Source organism: Emys orbicularis, chromosome 2 (genome assembly GCF_028017835.1).
Source record: "Emys orbicularis isolate rEmyOrb1 chromosome 2, rEmyOrb1.hap1, whole genome shotgun sequence".
Lineage (NCBI taxonomy): Eukaryota > Metazoa > Chordata > Testudines > Emydidae > Emys > Emys orbicularis.
The window spans coordinates 208,121,841-208,147,914 of record NC_088684.1 but is presented as its reverse complement, the minus strand read 5'-3'; the positions used below and the strand labels follow the sequence as shown (position 1 = coordinate 208,147,914).

Below are 26,074 nucleotides of genomic sequence, written 5' to 3'. Positions count from 1 at the left end.
CTGCTATATGCCTAAAAATTGCCACCCGCCTGGCAATGGTTAGACAAGTGACAAGCTGTGACGTGTATTTTTCTGTTAAACTCTATTCGTTTTGTTACATTATCCTCTCACTCACTCTTACCCCATTTGTCTATTTAGTCCATATATTATATCCCATCTGACATTGACTGTGAGCTCTCTGAGGCAGGGATTGTCTTCTTTGTTGGCACAATGGGCCTTGATCGGGCTTCCTAAGAGCTAGTGTAGTAATAATAATAATTAATAATGTAGTTGAGAGCTGATTAACTTTTAAAATTAAAAATGCAAACCCTATTATTTGAACCTGAATTTCCGCCAGTTTGACTTGATAAAATGTTGTTTGACATTATGTATGGGTATCTTAGACCTTTTAGGGATGGCACCATTGGAGTGGTTGTTTTTAGGGGTCAAGAATGAAACTTGTCCCAGCACAAGGCCTGTGCACCACTTGAATTCCACTTTTTAGCCCTTAGAATAGTGAGTTTCACCCAGTGTTAGCAAAACTTTGACTTCCTGAAACCACAGGTTCATATTCTGGCATCCTGGATCATTTGGGTGGCATGCAGCATATACTATATACTGTGTGTATGATAAGACCCTAGAAACCAGATTAGTTGTGGACTTTGTGGCACTTTTTATACAAGTTAAAGGTTAGTTCTAATGTCCTGGCCAAAAGTTCCCCTTTCCCTAATACTGTTCTGGGTGAGGTGTACTATTTTTCTACAATCCTCTACCTAGGGTGCATTTCAGGGGTGGTATATACATAGAGCTTATGAAATGCAATTTTTATCTTTGGGGATAAAATGCACAATATAAATATAATGTAATAATATTGCGCGTGACTGTTTCGCTGACTTCAGGGTCCTCGAAAGGAGACCTGCGCTTGCCAAGGCATTTCTGTATGTCAGAACCATTAAAGCTCTGTAGATTTCATCCTGGCACCTATCAACAAATTTAATCCCCTGGCAAGAGAAAAGTCCTTTTGTGGTTCATAAAGTCTCTTTAACAACAAGAAAAACAATCATCATTCTTCAGAGCCCAAACTAGAAACACATGGATGTGTAGACTTAGAAGTTGCAAATAAATATGTCTGATTCCAAAATTCCTAGATACCAGAAAGGGAACATGCACATTTATTGGAAATCATGGTCATCCCTCAGAATCAAATGCTTGAAAATAGGGAGAATATACCTTGTTTAGTCTACATTCTCATTCTTAGCTTGGTGTCACAAGGGGAAATGCTATGTAATGACTTGCACCAATCAAAGCCTTTTCTTACTGGTTCAACTAAGCATGTAACTTATGCTGATAATTAAGGAAATAATACAACTTTCAGTCAAATATTTTTGGCAGGTCAAGTATATCAAAATACAATTGTATAGTTACTTTTTATTGAATCCAGCAACAGTCTTTAAAGTTTAGCCAGGGTTTGGGTTTAAAACAAAGCTAAAAATCTTTCTTGAGTTTTTCTTTTCCCTTGAGAGAGGAGATGTGGATTGAGATGCATCTTAAATAAATCCCTCTTTCAGGAAAGATATAGCATTTAGCTACTATTGTGTTCCTACTGAGATTTAAGAAATCTGAATATAGTAGCAGGTTATCCAAACATATTGGCAGTAAGTATACAGTCTATTCTTTTCCTTTTCTGAGAATGGGAAAATGAGATGAACTCTTCATGTTGTTGACCACATTCATTTTAGTAGTTTTTAAATTATAAACTACTTGCTAGTATTATATAATAGAAAACCCAACCTCTGAAGTATTCAAGATTTACAATATTTGATATTGATAATTAGACTTTTTGATTCAAATTATAGTGTTTTAATATGTAATGTTTTAGGTAAATTACTCTACACAAGAATCTTAAGTAACTCAGTCTTGAGTTCATTTCTTCATTACACTCAGATTATCAGAACAGTCAACTTGTTGCTTGTCAGTTAAGATTCTGCCAGTGCTTAGTTATTGATTACAATTCTCATCATTTCCTAAGCATATAGGTTATAATGTAGGAGGTAATCTATTGTGCAGGCCTAGGTGAAGTGAATTCTAGTTTCATATCACTTCCATTTGAGGCAATTAACTCTTTTCTGGCAGAGACTTTCCAAAATATGATCCTGATCCTTCAAAGTTTACTCGCTTCACTGACACTTATATGCAAATAGGTCCATTGAAGTCAATGGTACTACCCACGTGAGTAAGGACTCCTTGTATGAGTAAGGATTGAAGAGCAGGCTCTTTAATGTCACCCCCTTGAAAAAGCTAGCACAAGGCCCATGTCCAACATACAATCATAAAAATGTAGGGCTGGAAGGGCCTTGAAAGATCATCTAGTCCAGCCCCTATGATGAGACAAGACTAAATATGCCTAGACCATCCCTGACAGGTGTTTGTCTAACTAGTGCTTAAAAATCTCCAATGACTGGGATTCCACAGCCCCTCTCGGAAGCCTATTCCAATGCTTAACTAGCCTTATAATTAGAACGATTTTCCTAATATCTAACCAAAATCTCCCTTGCTGCAAATTAAGCTCATTACTTCTTATCCCTACCTTCAGTGGACATGGAGACATGAACAACAACTGATCACTGTCAGCCCTTAACATATTTCCTTTCAGTCGTCTTTGTCCAAGATTAACATACCCAGTTTTTTAATCCTTCCTCATAGGGCAGGTTTTCTAAAGCTTTTTTTATCACTGTTTCCCAGAATTGGAAACAGGACTGCAGCTTAGGCCTCCACCATGCCAAGTAGAATGAGACAATTACCTCCTGTGTCTAATATATGACATTCCTGTTGATCCACCCCAGTATGATATTCGCCTTTTTAGTAACTGCATCACACTGTTGACCCATTCAATTTGTGATCCACTATAACCGCTAGATCACTTTCAGCACTACTACTGCCTAGGCAGTTGTTCCCCATTTTGCAGATGTGCATTTTGATTTTTTCTTACTAAGTGAAGTACTTTGTTCTTTTCTTTATTGAATTTCATTTTGTTTATTTCATTTTTCCAGTTTGTCAAGGTCCTTTTGAATTCTAATCTTGTCCTCCAAAATGCTTGCAACCCTTCCCATCTTAGTGTCATCTACCAGTTTTATAAGCATACTATCCACTCCATTATCCAATACATTAATGAAAATATTGAATAGTACCAGACCCAGACAGACTCCTAGATATCGCCTCCCAGTTTGACAGCAAACCATTGATAACTACTTTTTGAGTATGGGCTTTCAACTAGTTATGTAACCACCTTATAGTAATTTAATCTAGATGACATATCCCTAGATGGCTTATGAGAATGTCATATGGGACAGTGACAAAAGATTTGCTAGAATTAAGATAAATCATATCTACTGCTTTCCCCCTACCCACTAGGCCCATAACCCTTTCAAAGTAGGAAATTAGATTGATTTGGCATGATTTGTTCTTGACAAATCCATATTGGCAATTATTTATAACCCTATTATCCTCTAAATGCCTAAAAATTGATTGTTTAATAATTTTTTCCAGTATTTGTCCAGGTATGAAAGTTAGGCTAACTAATCAATAATTACCCCAGGTCTGACATTGTGCACAGGTCTTGTCATTGTCTTTCCCGTGGAGGTGAATTCCACCCAATATACATGAATGTTGGAATTCTTCTGTAGTCACCACTTAACTTCTGTGTGCCTCAGTTCTTCATCTGCAACATGAGAAATATATAGATGAGGAACTGGGGCACAGAGAAGTGACTTGCCCAAAGACACACAGAAAGTCTGTGGCAGACCCAGTAAGTGAAGTCAGATCTCTGGAGTTCCCATCCAGCGCCTTAAGCACAATATCATCCTTCTCCCAAATATACAATTTCTCTATTAAGTATAGCCACATGTATACTTTCCAAACATGCTTCTGTCCTTACAGAGAGGCCCACGTATTGGCAGTCTGCCTGGCTGCCACAGATAAATTTGATACTGCAATATCTGAATTTGATTTCAAAACTGCAAAAAAGATCAAAGTGATGTGACAATAAAGGTTTCATGAAGTACATGAACCTAGACCACAGCAGTTCGCCAACTCTAGAAACAACGGCTGTATATTGGCTATCGCTAATAGAGAAATTCTGTTTTTGAGGAAAGATGACCTTTTGTGGCTAAGCCACTGGATGGGGATTTAGGAGATATGGGCTCGGTTCGCAGCTCATGTCTGACCATGGGCAACTTATTTAATTTCTTTGTGCCTCAATTCTGCATCTGTAAAATGGGCATGATAATACTTCCTTCATCTCTCTTGTCTATTTAGCTTGTATGCTTTTTGGAACAGGTACTGTCTCTTGCTATGTGTTTGAACTGTGTCTGGCACCATGGGGTACGTTGTATTAATTTAGATGGACTAAAGGGCCCAAAGAGTTAAAGCTGTGAACATGATTCTGAAACTGTCCAACATTAAACAGTTTTAAAAAAGATTTGGGGTTGGGTATACAGAGACGTTAGCCTGCTTAGTACCATGGCAAGCACACCATTAAATATCCATTGAATCTTTTATTAAAGATAAAGAAAAGAAGTAAAAACAGTTGAAGCTTTTGAAATGTAAAGTGTAAAATAAAACTGTCATTTGAACAACATGCCTTGTTCCCTTTCTCTTTAACTAGAGAAAGTTTTCCGAAGGAAAACTCCCCTTATTTGATAGTTTTTTAGATGGTATCGAAAATGGTGGCAATTGTCCTTTCTGGAGAAAAGAGAAGTTAGTTGAGATGGTCTGGAGCTGTCATTGCTGCTGCTGTTAAAGTCCAATCCCGTCTTCTAAGATGGCAAACAAGACAAATACACACAAAAGGGGAAAGAAAAGAACAAAAAAATAGAAAAATAAAGCTTCTGTCTCTGGTGTTGACTTTCACTTGCAACCTCACTGCTGGAAAAACACAATCACAGCACTATGGATTGGATGAATGGACTATAAGGTGGATAGAAAGCTGGCTAGATCGTTGGGCTCAATGGGTGGTGATCAACGGCTTGATGTCTAGTTGACAGTCGATATCAAGCGGAGTGCCCAGGGGTCGGTCCTGGGGCCGGTTTTGTTCAACATCTTCATTAATGATCTGGATGATGGGATGAATTGCATCCTCAGCAAGTTCACAGATGATACTAAGCTGGGGGGAGAGGTAGATACGCTGGAGGGTAGGGATAGGGTCCAGAGTGACCTAGACAAATTGGAGGATTGGTCAAAAGAAATCTGATGAGGTTCAACAAGGACAAGTGCAGAGTCCTGCACTTAGGACGGAAGAATCCCATGCACTGCTACAGGCTGGGGACCAACTGGCTAAGCGGCAGTTCTGCAGAAAAGGACCTGGGGATTACAGTGTATGAGAAGCTGAATATGAGTCAGCAGTGTGCCCTTGTTGCCAAGAAGACTAATGGCATATTGGGCTGCATTAGTAGGAGCATTGCCAGCAGATGGAGGGAAGTGTTTATTCCCCTCTGTTCAGCACTGGTAAGGCCACATCTGGAGTATTGCGTCCAGATTTGGATCCCCCATACAGAAAGGATGTGAACAAATTGGAGAGACTACAGTGGAGGACAGCAAAAATGATTAGGGGGCTGGGGCACATGACTTAGGAGGAGAGGCTGAGGGAACTGGGTTTATTTAGTCTGCAGCGAGAGATGATTGGAAGACGTGTTGTGATCGGCTCAATCTTAACTGATGAAGGACTGACAGTCTACGCAGAAGAGAAGTGTGAGGGGGGATTTGATAGCAGCCTTCAGCTACCTGAAGGGGGTTCCAAAGAGGATGGAGTTAGGCTGTTCTCTGTGGTAGCAGAGGACAAAGCAAGGAGTGATCATTTCAAGTTGCAGTTGTGGAGGTCTAGGTTGGATATTAGGAAAAACTATTTCACTGGGGGGGGAGGAGAGGGTGAAGCACCGGAATGGGTTACCTAGGGAGGTGGTGGAATTTCCATCCTTAGAGGTTTTTAAGGCCTAGCTTAAAAAAGCCCTGGCTGGCATGATTTAGTTGGGGTTGGTCCTGCTTTGAGCAGGGTGTTGGACTAGATGACTTCAAGAGTTCTCTTCCAACCCTAATCTTCTATGATTCTATGATTCTTATCAGCCATTCCGAGCAAACTTGTACCAGCATCAGCATTAGGTAATTGCTTTTAGTTGCCTCTCTAGTCACAGGATCACAGCAGTATACTCTAGCCAACTAAGTAGGATTCTTATTAAACAGAAGGCAAAAGGAGAGAGAGAGGAAAGAAAAGAAATAAGATGGGAAGGAAAAGCACAGGGGAGGGATGGGGAAGTCTCCCATTCCAGGTGATGTTTGAGATTTAGCTGGAGCCAGTGGAGGTGGTGGTGTCATCTGGGTCCCTCTCTCTCTCCTGGTCTGGTCAGGACATCTCTCAGGAATCAGGATTAGGACAAGGAAGGCCTGGGGTCCCAGGAAATGGTAAGGGTGGCAGCCAGGATGATAAAGGATACTGCAGCAGTTGTTGGCAGACAGTTGCTGCTTCTGTTAATTTTTCCCAAAAATATTTTTAAGAAGTCCAAAAGTGAGTGTTGAGTAAAATAGTCCATCTTCTCATTATTTTGTCCACCAATGGACCTAATTGTCAGCACATCAGTTTTGGTTCATTAGTTTCCGGTCCTCTACTTTTCTTATTTACCAGTCATAATCTTAACACGGTCCTTGAGTGGTATCAGTAAACCCCTGTCTGTTTAAATTAATTCAGTCCTCCTGTCTCTTCCTTACATCTTTTCTTGAACAATTTTATCTAACAAGCAATTGTGACAATTTATGAACTTTCACTCATTTTTTACAGTTGAGCTTATAATTAGGAAAAATGTGTTGGTCCTGTTATCACAACAGGTCCCTATCTCTGTGGGTACTGTAATATAAGCCATAATAGTTTTTATATCAGTGCCTACCTGTCTATATCTATATTACTTTTTTTTGCTGGACTTCTACTAATATGTGATTCATTGGAAAAAACAGTCCATTTTTTCTAGAACTACATTAATCAGTACCTTATTTGATAATGACCAAAATTGCATTTTTTTATTTTGTTGAGATCAAGTCTAGTTGGTGATCAAAGAAACTCTATATAAGGTTACTTTGCAGTAAATATCACAATGTCACCTATTGCTAGCCGTATTAACTCTATTTTTTCAAGTGTGAGAGAAAGCTTCATTCACATTTTATAATTTACTTGCTATCCAAACATGCTTGCCACTGGCTTCGTAATAGGATAACCACAGGATGATACCATAGGAGATACCATTTAAACATTTGTGTTTACTGTTAGACAAATACTGAGTTGCAATAGGTCAATGATTTGACCTTTTCTGTTCTTGGGAAATAGCAGAAGTGAGAACAGAATCAAGCAGCAGAAAGAAGGTAGCAATTTATCATTTTAACTCACAGGAACAGCTTTCATTGCTCTTTTCTGAGTGTCTCCATGCTCACGTAGGAAATCCATGTCAAAATGGATCTTTAAGCAAATCTTGCCAGATATGAGTTGTCTGTGTTTTTCTAAAAGGAACACAAGCCTGACTTGACAACAAGCTGGAGCAATGCACTTTAGTGAAAGACAAACCTCAGAATTGCAGATGATGTTAACAATTTGACAGTGCAGTGGAGCGACATGAATAAAGTTAAGAATTAACTTGTGTAATTCCCCAGCCTGTAGAGAGCATTGATTCTGTATTGCTTTAAATGGAAAATTAAAGTTTTATTTCCACAAGGTACATTCAAGTTTCTGCTCAGGAAATGCTGTAGAGGGCAGCATGACTACAGAAGACAAGAAACATACTCCAGTAACTAAATAGACTTTGCATTGGAAAAAGTGTTGACAATCTCAGACTGAAAAACCCAAGCACCAGATTTATGCAAGCTTCAGTTCCAGGATGTATGGGAAGCTGCTAGGGAAGAAAGTGGGATGGATTGGACTGCAGTGTCGTCATTATTCCATGCTGGGAAAGCCTGGCTCAGCATTTTTTATTTTCTCTGGAATTGTCTGGGAGTTGGATGAGAACAAGTTGGCTGACCCTCAGTCCGTATACGGCAGAGATGATACTGGTCGGTTCACAGAACCTTCAAGAAGAGATAAGAGAGCGATATCTGCTCCTTCTGTTGGGAGGGTGGCTGCACCTATTGCTAGTGAGATTTGCAATATGGGGAAACTTTTGGATTACGCCATGATTGTCAAATTCTTCAAGTCACCCTCTTTCTCCACCACACTGGACGAAGACTATACTGCACATTACTGATGCTGGCATGAAATGCAATCTACATCCACACTGCAGTGTGTAGCTATACATCGGTGAAAGGATCTGGCATGGGGAGGCAGCAGAGAAAGGCTTTACCTATTGCCACCACCGCTAGAGACTTTCCCCACTGCTGGAGTCTTTCCTTGTGGCAGGGAAGGGCTTCAGCAGTGGGGAGCTCCTGGAGCCTTTCCCTGCTGCCCTCCCCATCCCCCTCCAGAGTCTTTCTCCACTGCCGGAGTTTTTTCCTGCATGGGGAAAGGCTCCAGCAGCAAGGAGGTAGCGAGACACGACAAGGCTAAAAATAGCAGTGTAAACAGGGAGGCTGACTTGGCTGAGTAGACAGCTTTGTAGGGTATGTACTAGTGTACATACCCATGCCCTGTAGGTGTGTCTTTACTCTATTCAACGCATGTATGAGTTCTACGTGGCACCAAAAGAAGCATTCAGTGTCGATGTATCTTTAGAGGAGACAGCCTATTGCACTGGGCCATGCAGCCTCCCTTTACTCTCCCTAGCAGCTGCCAGAAGATGGAGCCTGAGAAGCCCCAGACCTTTGGGGTTCTTTTTCCTAAGCACCCACCAGCTGAAGGCTCTGAAAGTTGTCTGGGCCTTCCGGCCACCCCACTTGACCCAAAGGGACGGACCCAGAGCACTGGACTCAGAAGGACCTTCACGGATTCCTCATATCACATTCACTCCACTCTGAAACTTGGGCTCTGGATTTTCATTTTCCTGTACAGTCATTGGTGATTGTTCTCTCGTCGTTCGACCTCTCTCTTACCATTGTGACCCTTCAGCTGCCCCCCCTCCCTGTCCACTGTATTCCTCTCCTGTATTCTTTCCCCATAATTTGTTTCCCCTTTTCTCCTCTCACAATGTGTTTTCCTCTTCTTTACATTCCCCTATATTATTCCCAGAATCTGTTCTCCTCCCCACCACTCCTCTCTTCCATCTCAGCCTCATGGACTGTATATCCTAAACAAACAGTTCCCGTCAAACTGAACTGGAGCAATATATATAAAACAGTCTGATCGCTCTCCTGCTTCCACATGAGACCCAGGCACAACCTTTACTCTTGGTCCCAGCAGTGCTCTCTCATAGAATCTTCCTCCTGCACAGGGCTTTCTGAACTCTTCTGGAGGCCCAGGAGCAGCCGCAGAAAGCAAAAGAGAGGCAGCACCTTCAGAAGACAAGCTCTTCTGCCCTATGTTGTTTGCAGGTTGTAGCCATGTTTGTCCCACAATATGAGACGCACAAGGTAGGTGAGGTAATATCTTTCATTGGACCAACTTCTGTTTGTGAGAGACCAGTTGAAGAAGAGCTCTGTGGAGCTCGAAAGCTTGTCTCTTTCACCAACAAAAGTTGGTTCAATAAAAGATGTTACCTTACCCATCTTGTCTGTCTCTTCTGCCCTAGTGACACAAGAGCCAGCAGAACATTAGATCTCCCAGTGTTTCCACTAGCAGCTGCCAATGACTTTGACTGTTATCACCTCTCTGCCCTTCCCCACTTTGCCCTCTCACCTGGATCCTTTACTTCTCCTTCCTTTTCCCCATACTTCTCCCACCCAACCATTATGAACTCACACTCTCTGAATAACTTATCACATACCTAACCTATACACATATGTCAACCATGAATGTTGGCCAATGTTGCTGAGGTTTTAACATGAGGCAGAAGAAACTTCCTTGTGATGATGTGGAGTGTTAGCATGTTTCTACTGACAGCGATATGTGGGCATTAGCATATATTGTCCCATAACTTGGTATTTCTTTACCCTTTAGGGGATGTCATACTTAGCCAATCCCTAACCCAAGTCTTTTTAAAAAATGGTCACATCCAGTCTGCACATCCAAGCTTTTCTTTTTTCTCCCAATGTGTTTCCCTTTGTTTTAATTCATTTTCCTCCCATGATTTTGGAGCAGTCACATAGACTTACAGCAAATGATATATATACAATTTCATACATAGGTGCTGGAACTAGGGATGCTGGGGAGCTGCTGCACCCCCTGGTGTGAAGTGGTTTCCATCATATCCAGGGTTTACAGTTTGGTTCAATGCCTCTCAGCACCCCACTATACAAATTATTCCAGCACTCCTGATTTCGTAGCAGGATAACCTGTGGATTCTGGGTTTCATGCTTTGTTAATATTTATTAAGGTTTTCAACTCATTCTATTCCTGCTGGAAAGACTTACAAAAATGTTCCTTATGCAGTAATGAAATAATAAAATACCAGAACTATCACAACTTTTAAAGATAATTCCTGAAGCAGATGTTCACAAACAGACAACTTTTATTAAAATAACAGTGGGAAAGAGTTTGCTTTTGTTTGTTTGGCCCTGGAGGAAATTAAAAAGCCTTTCTATAATTTTGATTATAACTTCAAGTGTGGATTTTATTGTTCCAGTGATGTGGTTGTATGAAGGATTGAAACCTTTAGGGTTTAAAACCTGTTTTTAAAAGCTATAAATTGAACTGTCCTTGTTAATGTTAGGAAAACCAATCCCGTGGCAATTTTCTCTTCTAGAAGTTCTAAAGTGCTGAATGTGTAGGTCTGCGCTGATAACTAACTATATAAAAATGGCACCCTCTTACTCAACACATCGACTCCTTGGTATATCTACTGACTTGTGACCAAAAAAAGTACCCTTACTGCTAACTCTTGTTAACTCTGCAGAGCCAGCACAGCTGAGAGAGAGGAAAGTGGATTCTCTTCTTTTTTGTGCATTATCAACAAAAATGTTCATTAGGGCCCTGATCCTGCACCATTTAAGTCAATGGGAGCTTTGCCATTGATTCCAATTAGGGCCTGATCCAAAGATCATTGATATCTGTGGGAAGATTTCACTGGGTTTGCACTGTTGTCACGGTCTTCAAGCTGTGCTCTCAATGTGGTTACACTAGTGACTAGTGTAGATGAAAGCATAATTGCAAAACCTTTATTACTGGCAATGATGTGCGAAAAGGAAAGAACTCAGCTTGACTTTCAGGTCCATAGAATGAGTTTGAAGGACAGGGAGTTAAGAAAAAAAGTTGTGGATGTTTTTGTTTTGTTTTGTTTTAACCTGGAAGACCGTAAGAGACAAGAAACACCCACAATGCCATTTTTATGGAGTCATTTTTCAGAATCGAACCACACTTGTAAAATAAGCCTTCAGAGAACCCCTCCAGAAATATGAATGGGTGGATTTTCTTTTAATGAATGTAAGTTGATTCGTCTTACTGAGCACAAGACCTAACACTTTGCTGATGATGACTGAAGGGAAGGTGAGATCTAGTGCACTGTGCACAAGGCTAGGAGGTAGGAACTTTTGAGTTCTAATTCCAGCTCGAACTGTAAATCTCCATGTGGCCTTGGGGAAGTCACTTTACTGATCTATCTCAGTTACTTTATCTGTAAAACTGGGATAATATCAATTTATCCACCTGTCTGTCTATTGTGTGTGGGGGTTGGGGGTGTGAGACTTCCAGATCCCAGGGGTTAAAATATATTTGTAGAAAATACAGTTTAGTAAGAATTTGAACTAGAAAGCTACATTTAACAGAAATGTAGCCGTGACATAATAGTGCAAAATGTTCTTAAGTTAGTTTGTGAATAGAGGATGTTAATAACTGACGAGCATCATTTTTACCCTGCAGGAGTTGAGAATACAGCTGTCAACTCAAGGAGTATACATTAATACATGCACACCAGTGGAGGCTGGTGACCTTGGAAGTGGGGCAGCAAAACTGACACGTGACATATTCAGAACAGGATTATGCTGTAAACTGGTTCTGAAAATGCCATGTGTCAGGTTTGCTTCCCCACTTCCAGCAGTCAACAGCATCCACTGGTGTGCATGTATAAATGTGTATGCCTTGCGTTGAGTAGCTGTTCAGTAAGCTAGGATCACAGGGTAATTAACTACCTGACTCAAAATGGGCAGGGATTACCATATTTACCCAGGAAAGCCTCTACTGCTGACAAATTCAGCAATAAATATTGACAAAACTATATTTTTATACATAGGTATTAGATCTGGACTGATTCCAGAATCTGGAAACAGAACCACTTAAGATTCTGATTTCCGTGTCTGACCCAGGCCCCAAAAGGCTTATTTTCTGGTTTGGATACAAATGGAAGCTTGTGAAAGTAGTTGATCTTGTGAGACTTCCATCACATAAGAGGATCAAATTAATGCAAGGTCATCTGATCTCACAAGATTTGTGCCATTTTGGCCCAGAATCACCAAGGACAGTTCATGCTAGGGTTTGCCAAAATCTCTCTGATTTAGACTCATACCCAGATTCTAGTCCAGTTCTGACCTGGTTCTGGATCTGAATACTGCCTCTTCAGCCCACTTCTAGTATTTTTTGTTTTCTGAAAATATTTTAACTGCTTTTTTTTAAAATTGTGTTTTATATAAGTGGAGTCTTCTGTCAAAAGTAGTTAAGATAAAAGGAAGCCGAGAACTCATGAAAACTTGGACCTGATACTGATCTCATTTACATTAATGTAAATCAGGCGCAACTCTATTGACTTCAATAACCTTTCCAGTTTTACACCAATGAGATTAGAATCAGAGCCAAATTGTTTATCAAAACCAGGATAGATTTTAATTCATGACATCATTATTTATAATGATATTTCTTTTCAATTTGCAGCTGGGCTTCTTTCGCAGGAGATACAAAGAAATCATTGAGGCTGAGAAGAACAGGAAGGAGAATGAAGATAGTTGGGACTGGGTCCAGAAAAATCAATGAACTGCCAGAAAAAAGGGTCATGTGACACACACTTGCTAGCCTATTGGTCCTGCTCTTGTATCTTCCATATGTGGAAGAAGGAATCTTCTCCAGATTTTTCGGAGGCCCTGTTGATGCTGTGTTCTTCATCATCCTAACAAGCTAGGGAACATATCCTGAGGCAACCACTGCAGCCATGTCCGGTGACTGGAGCGATTTACATTTCCTGTAAGAGTTGAACTTTGAACTTTGGTAACCAAGCTGCAGTGCAGAGCAATATTTATGAATCCAACATATGTGGTATACCCTCAGGGGAAGACTGATACCTAAAAGTATTTTTATAAATATAAGCTTTTTATACTGATTATGTCTTTATATTTGTATCAATGTTTTATTGTTTCTATTGAATAGCTATATAGTTCACTCAAGCACTGATATCTGGCTAAAACCTTGGAAATACATATATTATATATAAATCTTATTGTACTTTTGAACTTCAATGCAAAAAAAAAAAAAAGACTTTCAGATGAAACTAGCTGAAAAACCTCACATGGCAAATCCGCAAGGCTTGGTAATGTATATAGACCATTGAATGGCAATAAGCCAAAGTCTTTTCACATTTTTTAAGCTGAAGTTGATTTTTGAGTTATGAGCTAAAGAACCTAAAGTATTACTCACATATGATTTTCTGCATTTGAATTTATCCGTTACTAATCTGAGTTGTGGGAAACAATTACTCACAGCCAAGTAACAAGAATTATAGTTCCACATTGCCTCTTGTATTTCAGGAATATAACCTTTTGATCACAGGGCATATTGCACTGAAGAAAGCAGTGAAGAATGTCTTCCTTTGGCCAACTCTGTCTCCCACAAGCTGTAATCCTTTGACAATGGGCAACAAGATACTGCAAGGATATAATTGGGCCACCACTTAGGCATCAACTAATTACTTTGGGTTAAAAATGGAATTAATTATATCAAAATTCATGATATAAAAGATGGTCTTTGGTATTGTTAATGGTCATAATCTGTTTCACATGTTGCTGTCCAAACTAGTGATACATAGCTACGCGGTCTGACCATTATGCCTGCCATCTAAATTTTATACATCCAAGTTACAAGATTGTTTACATGATAATCTTTAGAATAATGGCTGTATTAGATAGATGAGCAAATTAGATGTTTTTCTAAATCTTGAGGTTTCATATTTGGATGCTTTTAATACTAGCTATCATCCTTCATCTAGTATTAAAAACTGAGTTGAATTCTGGCACAGGCCTTGCTAAAATGCAGACCCACACTCTCAAATAATTCTTTAGCAGATTTCTTACTGGGCTGGAAGAAACTTTGTGCTAATGTTCATAGAAAGAGCTGTTTGGTATCTGACTAGAAATAGTGCTACTGGTACACCACTTGTTTATAGACGTTATTGGTCTGCTTCTGCTCTTACATTTCAGCAGCGTACATCAGGAGTAATTACATTGATATGCTGCAGGGCCAGCTCCAGGCACCAGCGCTGCAAGCAGGTGCTTGGGGCAGCCAATGGAAAGGGACAGCACGTCCGGCTCTTCGGCAGCAATTCGGCGGCTGGTCCCTCAGTCCCTCTCGGAGGAAAGGACCTGCCGCCGAATTGCTGCCGAAGAATGAAGCTTGGGGCGGCAAAAACGCTGGAGCCGGCCCTGATATGCTGGTATAAAATCAATGTAAGGGAGAGAAGAATCAAGCCCCATGTGTTAGAAGGAGATGAAAAAGGAGCAAGATCATAACTGGTGTCATACTGCGGCACGATGAAAGAGTACTGCAGGAACACTGAAGACTTGAATGCAAAGAATAAACAAGAAATCTGCATGAGTACTTGCCTGATCCTTACACTTGTGAAGAGGCATTTTCTTTGCAAATTCTCTATCATTTCCAACTACAAATATGAATTGTGTCCATACTCGTGCATTTTTTATGTACCCCTTATTATTTGGATGCAGGTTGATACTTTATGTAGCAACTGTATCTATCTTAACCTGTAGGAAAGGAGACCGAGATAATGTTGTATCCACTCAAAATTTGTCACTGAAGGGCCTTCTTATCTATGTCGGATTGGAAGCATGGTCAGCTGCCTTTCCCAAAATGATGACAGAAGTATAAATAGGACAGATTTAGGTCTTGTCTACCCTTACAGCACTGCAGCAGCTCAACAGCACTGAGATACTCCACCTCCCCAAGAGGTGTCTACACCAGGGGGTTAGGTCAGGATAACTACGTCGCTCCGGTGACGTAGTTATACTGACACACGTTGGTAATGTAGACCAAGCCTCGGTGTAGCAAATGACCACATAGCCAGAACATGAAAGGATCCAGTAATCAAGAACATTGCTATAATCAGGTATAACAAGCTACACATTATTTTTAATGAGCACAAAGCCAAAGGATAATTGTCTCCTATTGCACTATTTAGCATCCTAGACTTGAGCCAAATTCATCCCTGGTATAATTCCACTGACTTCAAAGTACTTTTGCCAGGAGTGTATTTGGCTCAGTGTGTCTGTTTGTACTGTTAAAGTACTGAAGAAGGCTACAGACTGTGAAAGGTGTTTTGTTGTAAGGGACTGGATAAAAGAGAGAGAATAGGTGCAGTATAAGGGATTGCCTAGCTCAAGTCAAGATATGGAGGAAAGGAGAGAGATCCTTATTTAATAATAAAGATATTTAATATGTGTCTTGACTCATACAAAATGACGTTGTTTGGCTAGATTAGTGACAATATACCATAAATACTCAATAAAATCATAGAGGATCTCAGCTGCTGTGTGGTGTTAGATATTTTGTGGTTCAGATGTCACAAAAGGTTTAGTTTTTCTATATGAGCTCATCATGAATTTCCCTATCAGTTTCTTGGCACGGTCCACTGTGACTGCTCCCTAGTTCCACTTAGGATGGTAAGATTTAATCATGAAATACACTAGGACAGAGCACATTTAAAAATAGTAAATTCAAATTGCATTAAACCTACAGGTTTTGATCAAGTATCAGTTGGTTTTAATCAACTTCTGATAAGAAAACCAAACCCTTATGAAAATGTAGTACACTTCAAATATGTATATAAAGTAGATGTGTGCTAAAGGTGTGCTGTTTTTTTCACAAGGGAGCACAAAGATATAAATCACTTACGGCTGTTTCTGCCATGTTCAGGGTGCCCCCCCCAAGCACCCTCGACTCTCCTTTACAGTCAGAGAAAGATTTGAGACAAAACTCAGTGAATAAAATTCACCTCTGTGCAGAGGGTTAGTGTGGGGCCTATGCACTGCTTAATACCTACTGAATCCCTATCTTGAGCGAATAAGTGATAGAGTGCATAGGTCTTGCCTTAGGGCAAGGGTGATGGGGGAAGAGATGATTTCTTAAACGCTGCAGGAATGGCACCCAATATAAAGGGTAACAAAATCCTTACACTTTGAAATGTCAACAAATAGTGAAGAACCCTCTTTGAAATCAAGAATGTTCAGGTAAATTGAATTGACAAAAGCAGCAATGACTCAAAGTGCAAAGGCTGCATTTGATAATGCTTAGTGCCATCTTTCTTTGAATGTCTTCTGTTTATGGGCACGTTTTGGAATCTTGCACAATTTTCCTGCATGATATTATCTATGTGACATGGGAATATATATGTTGTTTTCACTAAAGGATTTAAGGGAATCATAGACCTAACTTCTGCCTTCATTTAAATTCATACACTCAGTGGGATTGCTCGGATGTAAATGAGGGTAGGAATTGGCTCACATTGTACATTGATTAAACTGGCATAAAGAGTGTAACTGCTTTGGAGCATGAAATTGCATATACAGCAGGGTACCTGCACCATTTTCACTCTTTTTTTTTTTTTCTTCTTAAAATTTCACTCTTTGTGTATTGCAAAATTGTAAAAAATGTTGTGAATTTTTGGTGGAAGAACGTGTCTCACTATTATCAATGTCACCTGTATTTAGAAGCTATGTGTGCACCTGTATTCTGATTCACTTGCACTGTTTTGGAAATGTCAGGTTTACAAAACTACAACTTTTTTTTTTGGAATAAAAAGTGGCTACAAAATTATTCGAATAACATGACTATTTTTATCACTTTTGTCCAACTCAAATATTTTGCTTTTGATTAGTTAAAAACATTTCCATTTTGTGGTTTGAAGGAATTGTGTACTTATTTATTTATTTTTGATAATGGTAGCCTTTTATTGAAGTCTATGCATGTTTTACAAATCAAGATTGGGCTCTGATCTTGTAAACACTTATATACTTAATTTTACTACCCTGAGTAGGGTACTCAGGGTAGTGAAGTTAAGCAAGCCACAGGCACAAGTGTTTGCAGGATTGGGTTCAAAGTTTGAATGTTTTGTATTACTGTTAAGACAATAACTGTTGACACTTAAATTTAAGGTAATCTTCTATATTTATTTGATGAAAAACTGGGAATTTGACTACGTTATGGTAAGTCCAATGAAATGATAATGCCCATTGCCATTAATTTTATGTTTGATAATATCACATTAGCTTCATCAAACCAAACTCATACTGGAGAACATGCTGTATTCTGGCTGTTCAGAAAGGACAACTCTGTCAAATGATGCAAGGCATTGGAGCAATATTTTAGTCAAGTATGAACTTGGATCAAATTTTAAAATGATTGTAGTTTGCTTGTCAAGACTTGTACCTTAGTCCAGATTTAGGAAAACAGTGAATCTAAAAGCAAAATTTTCTTTAGCTCAATCTACCCTTCTCCCTTCAATGGCATAGTATATGAGTAAAAACTGTTTTTGTCTGGCTTATCAAGCCAGTTTATTCATTTGGTTGCCCTGTTTTTCCTTTCTAGTACTGTTACTTTTCTTTCTCTGGGTTTTGTTTCTAATAATTTCAAGGAGTGAAATCTATTTAATAAAATAAAAACTGGCCTTAATCTTCATTTAAAAAGACAAAAACAAAATGAAAAATCTTTGAACTGAACCTAAAACTGTAATGTCCCAAAAGTTCCTCCCAGGAAAAAAAAAATCCCTGTTTTACAGAAGGCAGCATGTCTAGTGGTTGGAGCAGGGGATTAGGATCAGGAGTCTGCACATCTGTTAAGCTGGGATAATATCTCTCTTTTGCAACACACTTTGAAAGCCTTGGATGACAGGAGCTCTATGAAATCCAATGATTCTGTAAACAGAAGACAAAAGAGAAATACCAGCATTCTGTGACCAATACTGTGCTTGCAGACACAACCAGAAAGTCCTGGAAATCTCATGAGTGCCTGGTCTAGCCAAAAATTCCAGACTAATGCAATTAGACTAAGCATCTACATTTATAGACAATAACCTCAGCTGAATCTGAAAATTTCTTTAGATTTGTTCATTACTGCTAGTGCAGGAACTCATCTGGCTCCCGGTGTGGTCTTCTAGCAATCCAGTGAGCTCGGCTGGGTCCAATAGACCGTCACTAAGTGACTGTGCTCCCTGATTAGACAGAAGAGCAAAGAGATCCCTATTTAAGCCTGGCAGCAACAGCAACACAGTGGCTGCTCAATGCGTTCCACCCTTGCATTTGCGCCAAACTTGCTTCCTGTCCAGCCCTTGCTCCACTCCTTGCCTGCTGTGCTCCAGCCCTAGTCCCTGCCTACCTCTGAACCCCTCACTGTTAAATATTTGTAAATATTAAATGTTAAAAACTGTTAGGTCCTGTGACCGCTGCACCCATATGAAGAACCTGCAAGCCAAATCTGTGGGCCTCCTTCCACTTCTCCCTACCCCTCCGTGGCCTGGGTCCACCCTCTCAATGGACTTAGAGTGGAGTTACCATGCTCCTAAGGGTACTCAGTTATCCTGACTGTAGTGGACCTCCCTATCAAGATGGTCCATTTTATTCCCTGCCACACCGTGCCATCTGCCTGTGAAACTGTGCAAGCTTTCCTGGAGCAGGTTTTTTAGTACTATGGCATACTGACATGCATCATTTCAGATCCAGGCTCTCTAGTTATTTCTCAATTCTGATAGGAATGTCTTCACCTTTTTGGCACCAAGCCCCTAACCTCTACAGCCTACCATCTGCAAACTGATGGTCAAACTGAAAGAGTCAACAAGAACCTGGAGCAGTGTGTAAACTGTTTTCTGAATTTCCATGAGGTTGATTGGCTCCCACCCTTTAACCCACCAGACCCTATTCTTTGCAAATTTTGGTTTTCACTCCTGATTCCATCCAGACCTACCTGAAAGCTCTGCCATCCCTGCAACCACAGACCTGGTCCTTCACCTCCAGAAAACACACCAGGAACTTAAGGAGCACTTACTTGCTACTAAAGAAGTAACTTCTAAGCATTGCAGTAGGGGGAAAGGTTTGGCTCGCTACTTGGAACCTGAGAACAGACTGTCCTTCCACCAAGCTTGACCATCAAAACTTGGGTCCTTTTCAGATCATCGAGCAAACAAATCCAGTGGCCTTCAAGCTTCAACTCCCAGAATCCCTCAAGATTCACCTCATCTTTCATGTTTCTTTCCTCAAGCCATTCATCGACAATCTTTTTCCTGACTGGGTAGCCCTTCCTCCATCCCCAGTAATTGTCCATGGACAGGAGGAATACAAAGTCCATAGGTCCTCAACTCCCAGCGAGTCAGAGGGAAGCTCCAGTATCTGATAGACTAGAGCAGCAGTTCTCAAACTGTGGTTCGGGATCCCAAAGTGTGTCACAACCCCATTTTTATGGGGTTGCCAGGGGTGGCATAGACTTGCTGGGGCCCGGGGCTGAAGTCCGAGCCCCACCGCTCAGGGTCAAAGCTGAAACTCAAGGACTTCAGCCCCAGCCCTGGGTGGCGGGGTTACAGGCCCCCTGCCTGGGGTTGAAACCTTTGGGCTTCAGTTTTGCCCCTGTGGGGCTCAGGATTTGCCCCCCCACCCCGCCATGCAAGGCTGCGGGGCTTGGGTGGACTCAGGCTTTGGTCCCCCCTCCTGGGGTCCTGTAGTAATTTTTGTTATCAGAAGGGGGTCGCAGTGCAATGAAGTTTGAAAACCCCATGACTAGAGGGGGTATGGGCCAGAGGAGCAATCCTGGGACCCAGAAGAAAATGTTCACGCTCTTGATCTCCTGAAGGAATTCCACCAAAAATATTCTGAGAATAGGAGGAGCCCTCGGCGGGGTACTGTCAGGAACTCAGCTGCCCCTGGGTGCAGTTGCCTAGTAACCCAATGATCTCTTGGCCCAACAAACCCTCACTAAGTGACTGTGCTCTCTGATTGGACAGAAGGACCAACAGATCCATATTTAAGCCTCATAGCAACAGCAGCACAGTGGATGCTAAGTGTATTCCATGTGAGCAGCTGTGCCAGACCTGCTTCCTGTATTGGCCCTTTCTCTACTCCTTGCTTGTTCCTCTGCCGCCCTAGTCTCTGCCTATCTCTGAACCTCTAATTTCTAGCCCTTGGCTCTGACCCCTGCCTTGTCTCCTGCCCACGACTCCAGCTCTGCTCTTTGGTTCTGTTCTGACTCCTGGCTTTGGCCATTGAGTAGTCTCCTGAGTATGACTCTGGCTCTGCCCTCTGATTGTACTTCAGTCACTTGGCCAGTCCCCTGTTCTGACCACTAGGTTGCACTGCATATACCTCGGTGTGCAACAATTAGTCCTAATATACTCATTAAAAGCGCTAGCCCCAAAACAGGCTCATTATAGAATGCATTAAGGAACACTGTCTAGCCTAGATATTATGGTTACTGTACAATGAGCAATACTACTGTAGAGAAAAGGGCCATGGGCTGTGATGTACAATCTCTGTCAAGCTATATTTGTAATGATTGACACTGTACATTTTAAATAAAAGATGTCATCACAGTTCTTTTTCCCCTATGTTTTTCTTCCTGTTTTTTTAATAACCTAATGACACTATTCCAAAAGTACAGACCCTACATTTATGAATGAAAAATGCAATTTAGACTTCCATAGATTGTTATTCAGTTTCTAACATGTGCCTACTATCAGCTTCTTGATCTTATACTTAAAAGTATAGCTAATATAGCTTACTAATATTTTCATGGCACATCTTTTTTATTTAATAATGATAATCGAAGTTAATCTTAACTAATAACATTAATTCATCCATAAATATGTAATAATGTCCTGTAATTTTACCTATTTATACATAGTATATTTGTAAAGCCATTATCTTTGAGAAAGATGAAATAGAGATAACATTCCCTTGCTCATTTTACAATTAAATATCGGGGCTCTGATCTTGCACCGACATTCATGCAAGCACAGGGCTCACAGGATTAGGGCTCAATATAGTAAAACTTTAACCAAGCGATCAGGACATGCAGGCAAATGAATAACAGACACATGGGCTGGATTTTAAGTGCCTGACTGCAACTTTACTACTTTAACCCTGGGAAGGGCGTTATGCGCCCAGCTCCCTACTCTTACATATCAGGCATTTAACTGGGTCCAATGTGGTGTTCAGGAATCGTATGCTACAACCAATAACTTGGCCCACCACTAGGATTCAGAGCACTTCTGAATCCTCCCCAAAATAGTAAAACTTTAACAATTGTATTTACTTTTCAGTGTTGATGCTGTTTGTTGACATTTGGCACTTATTTTATTTACTTTGTTTACTCTGCTTTGACAGTTAATTTAAGTTTTACTTTCTGTTTTTAGTTGCTTTTGCTCTTCCGGTAGTATCACCAATCAATGCTGTTATGATTGGGGTCCCAACACTTCAGTGGAGAATGTTTAAATAAAAAAAACCTATAAAAGATTAAAAAATCAAGAACATATTTCTATTAATAAAAAAGGTTTGCAACCTCCTTTTCTTTCCTTTCTTTTTTCTCCCCCCTCCTTTTCTTTCTTTCTTTCTTTCTTTCTTTCTTTCTTTCTTTCTTTTCCACAGAACCTAAATTTAGGGCCCAAATTTCCTAACAATGTTCCATTAAATATATATTTAGATTGTTTTGACTTTCAGATATTTCTATCTAGCTAAGATACTTACATGGTCTCTGTGCTGAAGTTTCTGAGCACCTCACAATCTTTAATGTATTTATCCTCACATCACCCTATATGATAGGGAAATACTATTCTCCCCATTTTACAGATGGATAACTGAGGAAAAGAGAAGCTAAGTGACTTAGTGCTGAGATCCCCTTGTGCTGCAAAACCACTCACTCAAATTTGGCATGGATGCCCCTCCATCATGATGGAGAGGCAGTCCAGCCAAACCTGAATGGTGCTGTGATTATGTGCACCAGGTTGCAAATGCCTGAATGGGAAGCCAGGCCCAGCCCCATGGGACAAGAGCTGCAGCTGTGAGGTGAGTGCTGGGTGGGCTGTCTCTCCAACCATCCCCTTCCTTTGGGGTCTCAGTTTTGGGGATATGTGATCAGTTTCAGGATTTGGCCCAAAAAACCTCTGTGTGACCCTGCTCTTGCACTGGTATAAATCAGGATTAACTCGACTGGCGCTAATGGAGTTATACCAGTCTAAAACTGGTTTAAGGGGGAAGGAGAATGAGGCTCAGCAACTACAAATTTAGAGCAGAGCAAGAGCTAGCATGTTAGAAATCATGACATTTTCAGGCTAAGGAATGAAAATGTGAGAGCATTAGTTCTGAGGTCAAGGACATGTTCATTGAACTCTGCATATATTGAGGATCCACATTGCTTTTTCAATGGCAGTAGAGAACGTAACCGAGTGGGTGAAAGTGAGACGTCACAGAACATGCCTCTAATGGTGGAGGGATGGAAATCAAAGCACTGTACTAACAGCACCTGAAGCAAGATGCATTTAAAATGTTTAGGTACGTGAGCCACGTAGCTCCTGAGGAAGCAGTAAGGTTGCAGTCCTGCAAAGGCTTATGACTTCCATGGAATTTGCTGGGCTAGGGAGCCTAAATATGGGTTTAGGAGGCTAGTTTTAGGCAACCATATTTTAATATTGACATAAGAGACCAAATATGGTGTACGGTATTTGCTGCTGTCTATAAGACTGCCAGTCATGAGTTAGCCTGAATAAGGAGTAAGACTGAATTGGACCCCAGGGTTTAGTCCATTGTACCCACGAAATGAAGGGCTTAGATAGTTTTTGCTATCATTATGTCATTAACTCACGGGCAACAGGAGAGAATCAAAGTTTATAGAAAAATAAATAAAAAATCGATAGTTGTCCTTTCTCACGTAAAATGTCGTGGTTCTAATGCAAATAATGAACCAATCCAAAACTCCTGCAAGCTGTGACAAAGTGGCAGACAGTTGCCTCACATAGTGGGAGTGGTACACTTAGACATAAAAAAAATAATGGGAGTTTGCTGATTTGTCAAAACTGAGACTGCGGAAAAGGGTTATTTTTAACAAATGTCCTGTTTTGAAATGGTCAAAATGGGACATTTTTTAAATGAAAACGTTCCGCTTTTCAGGTTGAACCGACTTTTCAGTTTGAAATGTAAAGTTCATTTATAATAAAAAGTCCAAAAATTGAAAAGGTCAAAAATGCAACACTTCAAAATATTGCCATGAAACATTTCAATAATTCAGATCCGATCTGCATTTTTATCAGACTTTCACTTTGTGAAAATTTTTGAGGTTTCAAATTTTTGTCCTAATTCAGGTCAGATTTTTTTTTAAATCTCAAATTCTCACAGGATGGGAAAACTTTCTCTCCCCTCCCTCCCAGCTCCAATGAGGACCGTGACAGGCCCATTGATTTGAATGGGAGTTGAAGGTGCTCGGTGGCATGCAGTATCATGCCATCTGGTTCTATAAGCTGATTCTCCAACGCATTTTATAGCTGTAGTGTAGAACTATAACAATCAATTGAAAATGGCTAGCTGAAAACAAGTGTGAATGGTTAAAGATAATACAAACAGGAGTAACAGGAAAAGATGCTTTGGGTTTTAGCCCTCTGTGTGAATGTTTAAAATTATCTCAAATTATACAGGAACCTTCAAGCACCTGTGGTTTATAAAAGGGAAAACTATCAGGTAAATAAAAAAGGACAGACTGAGTTTAGTTAGTATCTGAACTCTGAATCAAAGCACATTTTTTACTGGAGAAAGACCATTGCTTTATGTAGTGCAAGGCCAAAGGAGATATGAATACTCAAAGTAGGTCTGGGCCATGACATGTAGCTATCACCCTTGAAAGTAAAAACAAATGTTCTCCACCAGGAAAGCTTTCTCCAGGGGAAAGAAAACATTCTGTAAGCAAAGCAGGGTATGATGACGCTCCTGCAGAACAGGAATTCAGCAAACATTTTGCTTTTGAGGATTAGTAAAAGCTTTAAGTGAAGCAGCAGCTAAAATAATAACCAAAAACATTTGGGTCTCCTAATATCTCTCTTGTTATTGTGTGAATGTGTTTATTTATAGGACCTAGCAATGGATTTCCTGTCCCAAGAATGCAAATTGATGATTTGATACTGCCCTCTGGGGGTCACTCTAGTTCTTTTTTTAAAAAAAGCAAAGCACAGAACAACAATGGGTAAAGAACAATGAATAAAGTGTGGTGCTTTTAACCACACCTTTTGGGCCTGGTCTTGCAAACACTCAGCACTGGGTGTGGTGCATACTGCTCTGAGTGGTTCTGTTTTTTTCTGATCAAAATTTTAAGCACATGTAACTGTCAGTATGGTTAATGCCATAGTGTTTGAGGAGAGGACACAGTGAAAGAAGCCATGAAATACCTAAAGAGATCTTGCACTGCTACTTGGGGGGTCAGTCACAAAAGCTGTACATGGGCTAGCCTTCCCAAGCTACCTTAAATCCAACTGGTGCGAGTAACAATAGCAGGGAGACAGTGCAGTGTAGGCTTCAGCATGACTAGTACAAACCCACATGGACCTTGGATACATACTTGGTTCGCTAGCCATCTCTGAAGCCAGCGCTGCTGTCTTCATTGCTATTGTCACCCGTACAAACTGGATTAAAGCTAGCTCAGAGAGAAAGGGAGATGGGAGTGGTTTAATTCCTGCTTCCTCCTAGAATCTATATGAGTGTAGGCTACCTGAAAGGGGTGTGGATGATTAAGAGGACAGGGTCAACTCAAGGCCCATCTTCCCTGCCCCACCTTCTACCCTGGCGAGCAAAATTGGCTGGGTGTGGAGTTGACTGAATGCTGTAACTTCTCCAAGTCTGATTCAATGGCCACATTGGTGTGAACAGTCCAGGAGCCTCAGGATGGAATTCTGTCTAAGCCAGACTGAACTCCTCCTGGGGAGGAATTGCAATGCACCTGAGGATGCAAAAGGAACAAACTAGCCCACAGTCTAAAATAATTACATTATTTGCTTTATGAACAGCTCTTCCAGACCTCAGACTGTCAGGCCTCTCTAAGACGATGTCTACACTACAGACTGGCAGCAGCAGGTAGTGCACTTGTAGCTACACACCGCAGTGAAAAGCATACTGTGACTACACTGCAGCGTGCAGCTACACGTCAGTGAAAGGCTCTGGCAGAGGGCAGGCAACAGAGGAAGGCTGAGCTTTCCCCACCTGCCAGTCTTTCCCTGCTGTGGGGAAACGCTTCAGCAATGGAGAGCTGGCAGAGAATTTTCCCGCTGCCAGAGTCTTTCCCAGTGGTACTCCCTGCTGCCAGAGCCTTTCCCTACTGCAAGGAAAAGCTCTGGCAGCAGAGAGGCAGTGGGGAAAGGAAGGCTCCGCAGTGTGGAGCAGCCTGTGCATTTCCCCACTGCTTCTTCCATGCCAGTGCCTTTCCCTGCTGTGGGAGTCTTTTCGTGCTGCAGGAAAAGGCTCCAGTAGCAGGGAGGCAGCAGGATACTACACTGCTACAAATAGCAGTGCAAATGGGGAGGTGCAGCTTGAATGAGCATAGAGCTGTGTTGGGTCTGTACTTGAGTATATACCCACACCCATAGGATGCGTCTTCACTCTATTTGCCTAAGCTGTGGCTTGCAGGCAACACTGCTATTTATACCCCCAGGGGGTGAGGGGGCTATGCAGGTGTGTACTCCACATGCCATCAAAAGAAACGAGCAGTGTAGATGTACCTTAAGGGGCCAAGATCCTTGTCCAGTCTCAGTAGGTGTAGATTTACACCAGCTGAGAATCTGCACCACTAGGTTTTAAATTTTTTCAAGTGGGAAGC

At 40.9% G+C, this 26,074-nt stretch overlaps 1 protein-coding gene across 2 annotated transcripts in view; it reads left to right on the top strand.

The window, feature by feature from the left end:
* The window catches only part of ITGA9 (integrin subunit alpha 9), a 305,024-nt gene extending 292,027 nt beyond the window's left edge, over nucleotides 1-12,997 (top strand). For both annotated transcript variants that reach the window (XM_065399121.1, XM_065399120.1), the window contains one exon: nucleotides 12,899-12,997. In XM_065399121.1, coding sequence (XP_065255193.1) covers nucleotides 12,899-12,997 — 99 coding nt within the window. The remainder of the gene's footprint in view (nucleotides 1-12,898) is intronic.
* Nucleotides 12,998-26,074: the final 13,077 nt, after the last annotated feature.